We start from the raw sequence: 6,240 nt of genomic DNA, 5'->3' as shown, positions 1-6,240 counted from the left end.
GCGGTGGCTCACGCCTGTAATTCCAACACTTTGGGTTTTAAAACAATACAGTATTTAACAATACAGGCTCACGCCTGTAAACACAGTACCTTGGGAGGCGGCCTCCGATGTCGACGAATCGCTTGAACCCAGGAGTTTGAGACTAGCCTTGGCAACATGGCGAAAACCCGACTCTACAAAATACAAAAAAAAAAATCGCCGGGTAGGGGGTCGCGGTGGCTGACGCCTGTAATCCCAGCACTTTGGGAGGCTGAGGCGGGCGGATCACGAGATCAAGAGATCGAGACCATCTTGGCTAACACAGTGAAACCCCGTCTCTACTAAAAATACAAAAAAATAGCCGGGCGTGGTGGCGGGCGCCTGTAGTCCCAGCTACTCGGGGGGCTGAGGCAGGAGAATGGCGTGAACCCGGGAGGCGGAGCTTGCAGTGAGCCGAGATCGTGCCAGTACACTCCAGCCTGGGCGACGGAGTGAGACTGTCTCAGAGAAAAAAAAAAAAAAAGTCCGGGCAGGGTGGCTCATGCCGATAATCCCATGCCGGTAATCCTAGCACTTTGAGAGGCCGAGATGGGAGAATCGCTTTAGTCCTGAAGTTCGAGACCAGCCTGGTCAACGAAGCGAGACACCCCACCCCCCAACACACACAGACACACACACACACACACACAGACACACACACACCCAGCTCCAAAAAACACACACACACGAAAACAACACCGATTTACACACTTTACACAGTCCCTGGGCCAGGACTCAGGGAGATAGTGTAACAAAGAGCGCTCGGGTCAGGAGGTGAGAGCGCAGAACAATGTTCCAGGTCCTCGGGCGTGGCTGTCAGGGTCTCAGGCCCCAAGGACAGAGTGTGGAGACCTGGGAGGCGCAGCGTTAGGATTTCACACTGCACTTTCACTTCCTCTCGTAACCTGGTCGTGTCCTTCTTCCTGGATACTCATGACGCAGACTCAGTTCTCATTCCCAATGGGTGTCGGGTTTCTAGAGAAGCCAATCAGCGTCGCCGCGACTCCCGACTATAAAGTCCCCACGCACCCACCCGGATTCAGGAAGCTCTGCCGATTCAGAAGATGGGGTCATGGCACTAAGAACCCTACTTCTCCTGCTCTCGGCCCTTACCAAGACCTGGGCGGGTGAGTGTGGGGTCGGGATGGAAGCGGCCTCTACCCGGAGGAGAGAGGGGCCGGACCGGCGGGGGCGCAGGACTCGGGGAGCCGCGCCCGGGGTAGGGCCGGACCGGTCTCAGCCCCTCCTCGCCCCCAGGCTCCCACTCCTTGAAGTATTTCCACACTTCCGTGTCCCGGCCCGGCCGCGGGGAGCCCCGCTTCATCTCCGTGGGCTACGTGGACGACACGCAGTTCGTGCGGTTCGACAGCGACGCCGCGAGTCCGAGGATGGAGCCGCGGGCGTCGTGGATAGAGCAGGAGGGGCCGGAGTATTGGGACCAGGAGACACGGAGCGCCAGAGACACCGCACAGACTTTCCGAGTGAACCTGAAGACCCTGCGCGGCTACTACAACCAGAGCGAGGCCGGTGAGTGACCCCGGCCCCCGGCGCAGGTCACGACCCCTTCCCCATCCCTCACGGACAACGCGGGTACCCTCGAGTCTCCGGGTCCAAGATTCACCCCCAGGCTGCGGAACCCGCCCAGACCCTCGACCCGGCAGAGTCCCAGGCTCCTTTACCCGGTTTCATTTTCAGTTTAGGCCAAAATCCCTGCGGGTTGGCGGCGACAGGGGCGGGGCTCGGTGGGCGGGACTGACTAGCGGGCGGGGCCAGCGTCTCATACCCTCCAGTGGATGCATGGCTGCGACCTGGGGCCGGACGGGCGCTTCCTCCGCGGGTATGAACAGTTCGCCTACGACGGCAAGGATTATCTCACCCTGAATGAGGACCTGCGCTCCTGGTCCGCGGTGGACACGGCGGCTCAAATCTCCGAGCAAAAGTCAAATGATGGCTCTGAGACGGAGCACCAGAGAGTCTACCTGGAAGACACATGCGTGGAGTGGCTCCGCAAATACCTGGAGAAGGGAAAGGAGACGCTGCAGTACCTGAGTAAGAGGGTCCACAGGGCTACTCTCCCATCTCCTTCTTGGGCTAGAACTGTGCCCACAGCTGACAGACCTCAAACAGTAGAAGACACAGGGATGGAAGCCAGAATACCCCTCCTCCCTTGGATGGGGAGAGGGGGCTGTCACCCCAGGTACAGGAGATCCTGTACCAGAGAGTGACTCTCTTAAATGACCAGCCTTCTCTCAGGGACAATTAAGGAATCTAGTCTCGCTGGAGAGTCCATTCTTCAAATGAACTGATGAGCAGTTCTCTTTGACTCAGTGTTAGGAATCATGGGGGAGTTTCTCTCGTGCCTGGTTCTCAGCCCCACACCAAGAGTTTTTGGAGGTCTGACTCCAGCTTTTCTCATTCACTCAGCATCCGCACAAGCCAGGACCAGAAATCCCTTTTCACCTTCTATCCTGGGCTATCTCACCCCGATTCTAGAACTTTCCAAGGAATAAGAGGCTATCGCAGATCCCTAACTTCAGGCTGATGTCAAGGTTTTGTCCTCTTCTCCTACTATAATTGTCCTCTTCCTTCTCAGGATAGTCACATGTGTGCTGCTGGAGTGTCCCATGAGAGATACAAAGTGTCTGAATTTTCTGACTCTGCCCTTCAGACCCCCCCAAGACACATGTGACCCACCACCCCGTCTCTGATCATGAGGCCACCCTGAGGTGCTGGGCCCTGGGCTTCTACCCTGCGGAGATCACAGTGACCTGGCAGCGGGATGGGGAGGACCAGACCCAGGACACGGAGCTTGTGGAGACCAGGCCTGCAGGGGATGGAACCTTCCAGAAGTGGGCAGCTGTGGTGGTGCCTTCTGGAGAGGAGCAGAGATACACGTGCCATGTGCAGCATGAGGGGCTGCCGGAGCCCCTCACCCTGAGATGGGGTAAGGAAGGGAATGGGAGGTCATGTCTCTTAGGGAAAGCAGGAGCCCTTCTGAAGCCCTTCCGCAGGGTCAGGGCTGAGGCCTGGGAGTCAGGGCCCCTTACGTTCCCCTATTTTCCCAGAGCCGTCTTCCCAACCCTGCATCCCAATCATGGGCATCATTACTGGCCTGGTTCTCCTTGGAGCTGTGGTCACTGGAGCTGTGGTTGCTGCTGTGATGTGGAGGAGGAAGAGCTCAGGTGGGGAAGGGAGAGGGGTACAGTCTGAGTTTTCTTGTCCCACTGGGGGTTTCAAGCCCTAGGTAGAAGTGTGTCCTGCCTTGTTACTGGGAAGCACCATCCATACACACGGGCCGACCCAGCCTGGGCCCTGTGTGCCAGCACCTACTCTTTTTTTTTGAGATGGAATCTTGGCTCTGTCACCCAGGCTGGAGTACAATGGCGTGGTTTCAGTTCACTGTAACCTCTGCCTCCCAGGTTCAAGCGATTCTCCTGCCTCAGCCTCCCGAGTAGCTGGGACTACGTGTGCGTGCCACCACACCTGGCTAATTTTTTTTTGTATTTTTAGTAGAGATGGGGTTTCACTGTGTTGGCCAGACTGGTCTTGAACTCCTGACCTCGTGATCCACCTGCCTCAGCCTCGCAAACTGCTGGGATTACAGGCATGAGCCACCGCGCCTGGGGTACCTGTGACAATGAAGGACAGATTTATCACCTTGATGATTGTGGTGATGGGGATCTGAGCCCAGCAGTCATAGGTCACAGGGGAAGGTCCCTGCTGAGGACAGACCTCAGGAGGGCAATTGGTCCAGGACCCACACTTGCTTTCTTCATGTTTCCTGATCCTGCCCTGGGTCTGCAGTCACAGTTCTGGATGCTTCTCTGAGATCCAAGACTAGGAGGTTCCTCTAGGACCTTATGGCCCTGCCTCCTTCCTGGCCCCTCACAGGACATTTTCTTCTAACAGGTAGAAAAGGAGGGAGCTACTCTCAGGCTGTGTGTAAGTGACGGGGGCGGGAGTGTGGAGGAGCTCACCCATCCCATAATTCCTCCTGCACCACATCTCCTGTGGGCTCTAACCAGGTCTTGTTTTTGTTCTACCCCAGGTAGCGACAGTGCCCAGGGATCTGATGAGTCTCTCATAGCTTATAAAGGTGAGATTCTGGGGGTCTGAAGTGCGTGGAGGGTGGGGCAGATGGGACAGGACTGGGTTGTGGGGATTTTTTGATTTGGAATTTTTGAGTGTGTGGTGGGCTGTTCAGAGTGTCATCACTTACTGTGACTGACCTGAATTTGTTCATGACTGTTTTCTTCTGTAGCCTGAGACAGCTGCCTCGTGTGCGACTGAGATGCAGGAATTCTTCACGCCTCCCCTTTGTGTCTTAAGGGACTCTGGCTTCTCTTTTTGCAAGGGCCTCTGAATCTGTCTGTGTCCCTATTAGCATAATATGAGGAGGCAGACAAACACTCCACCTCCATGTCTACCATGACCCCCTTCCTCACACTGACCTGTGTGCCTTCCCTGTTCTCCTACTTTTCTATTAAAAATAACCTGAGCAGAGCATGGCGGCTCACACCTATAATCCCAGCACTTTGGGAGGCTGAGGCGGGCAGATCACGAGGTCAGGAGATCGAAACCAACACGGTGAAACCCTGTCTCTACTAAAAAATACAAAAAGTTAGCCGGGCATGGTGGCGGGCACCTGTAGTCCCAGCTACTCAGGAGGCTGAGGCAGGAGAATGGCCTCATCCCAGGAGGCAGAGGTTGCTGTGCGCCGAGATTGTGCCACTGCACTCCAGCCTGAGTGACAGGGTGAGACTCTGTCTCAAAAAATAAAAATTAAAAAAAGAACCTGGATCTCTTTTTCATATTCTGCAATGAAATGGAGTTGAGGAAGCTAAGGTCATAGTTAGAAATACAGACAGACAATTCCACAGCACATCTCTGGCAAATTTAGCCTATTCCTTACCACCTGTAATCTTGACCATATACCTTGGAGTTGAATATTGTTTTCATACTGCTGTGTTTTGAATGTTCCCTCCAACACTCATGTTGAGACTTAATCCCTAATGTGGCAATACTGAAAGGTGGAGCCTTTGAGATGTGATTGGATGATAAGGCTCTACCTTCATTCATGGGTTAATGGATTAATGGGTTATCACAGGAATGGGACTGGTGGCTTTATAAGAAGAGGAAAAGAGAACTGAGCTAGCATGCCCAGCCCACAGAGAGCCTCCACTAGAGTAATGCCAAGTGGAAATGTGAGGTGTAGCTGCCACAGAGAGCCCCCACCAGGAAAATGTCTAGTGTCTAGTGGATCCAGGCCACAGGAGAGAGTGCCTTGTGGAGCGGTGGGAGCAGGACCTGACCACCACCAGGACCCCAGAACTGTGGAGTCAGTGGCAGAATGCAACGCCCCCTTGGGAAAGCTTCAGGCACTAGCCTATAACCCATTCAAGCAGCCATGTAGGCTGCACCCAGCAAAGCCATAGGCACAGGGCTACCTGAGGTCTTGGGGGCCCAATCCCTGCTCCAGTGTGTCTGTGAGGCAGCACATGGAGTCAAAAGAGATTATTCTCTTCCCACAGAACCTTTTCTCTCCCATGGCCCTTTAACAGCATCTGCTTCATTCCCCTCATCTTCCCAAGCTGAGCTGGGGTAAACTTTGAAGTAAAATAAAAGCTGTGTTTGAGCATCATTTGTATTTCATTGTGCATTTTGTGCCTTGTTCTTTTTATTTTTTAACCACATTCAAGCTATCCTTGGGCTTCCAATGCCATGGTCCACCCAGAACTGCATTCACTGGCCAGTGTTCTAGTTCTGGTCATGCCGACTTTCCCCTTTTTTCCTGGTGAATCCCTGTAATCACCTGAGTCTCATTCTGTCAGGTGATATCCAATGAGAAGGCAATATGTGTGGTGAAAAGCCCAGGGAGTCCAGGGTGTGAATTTTTACTTAGCCATTTCTTCCTGTGTGACACACGGTGGGGCTTCACCTGTCTGGACTCCAGTTCCTCATCTTGTACATGGCACTGTTTTCTTGGGAGAGTCATTATAAAGCTAATATAAAGTACCTGTGCTGTGGTTTGAATGTGTCCTCCAAAAAGCATGTGTTGGAAACTGAATCCACAATGCAACCGTATCTAGAAGTGACGCCTAATGGCTGGCTATCCATGGGGGTTCCAACTTTATGAATAGATTAATACTGATTATAAAAGGGCTTGAGGTTGAGGCAAGTTCAACCTCTTGCCCTCACTCACCCACTTGCTTCTACCAAGAG

At 53.7% G+C, this 6,240-nt stretch overlaps 1 protein-coding gene across 3 annotated transcripts; it reads left to right on the top strand.

Annotated features, from left to right (window-relative positions):
• Positions 1 to 961: 961 nt before the first annotated feature.
• On the top strand, positions 962 to 5,659 carry LOC108522562 (popy class I histocompatibility antigen, alpha chain E). 3 transcript variants are annotated; one of them, XM_017862826.1, is made up of 8 exons: positions 962 to 1,145; positions 1,276 to 1,545; positions 1,792 to 2,067; positions 2,687 to 2,962; positions 3,084 to 3,200; positions 3,928 to 3,960; positions 4,067 to 4,114; positions 4,280 to 5,659. In XM_017862826.1, the coding sequence occupies exons 1-8, from the start codon at positions 1,091 to 1,093 to the stop codon at positions 4,282 to 4,284; spliced, it is 1,080 nt and encodes a 359-aa protein (XP_017718315.1). In that variant the 5' UTR covers positions 962 to 1,090; the 3' UTR covers positions 4,285 to 5,659. The 3 variants fall into 3 exon arrangements, with proteins under 3 accessions (XP_017718315.1, XP_017718316.1, XP_017718317.1); XM_017862827.1 differs by lacking the exon at positions 3,084 to 3,200; XM_017862828.1 differs by lacking the exon at positions 1,792 to 2,067 and having other exon boundaries at positions 1,030 to 1,145.
• Positions 5,660 to 6,240: the final 581 nt, after the last annotated feature.

The sequence above is a fragment of the Rhinopithecus bieti genome, unplaced genomic scaffold, assembly GCF_001698545.2.
Source record: "Rhinopithecus bieti isolate Rb0 unplaced genomic scaffold, ASM169854v2 scaffold_64503, whole genome shotgun sequence".
NCBI lineage: Eukaryota > Metazoa > Chordata > Mammalia > Primates > Cercopithecidae > Rhinopithecus > Rhinopithecus bieti.
Note: the sequence above shows the minus strand (reverse complement) of the source record. Positions and strands in the feature narration are given on the sequence as shown.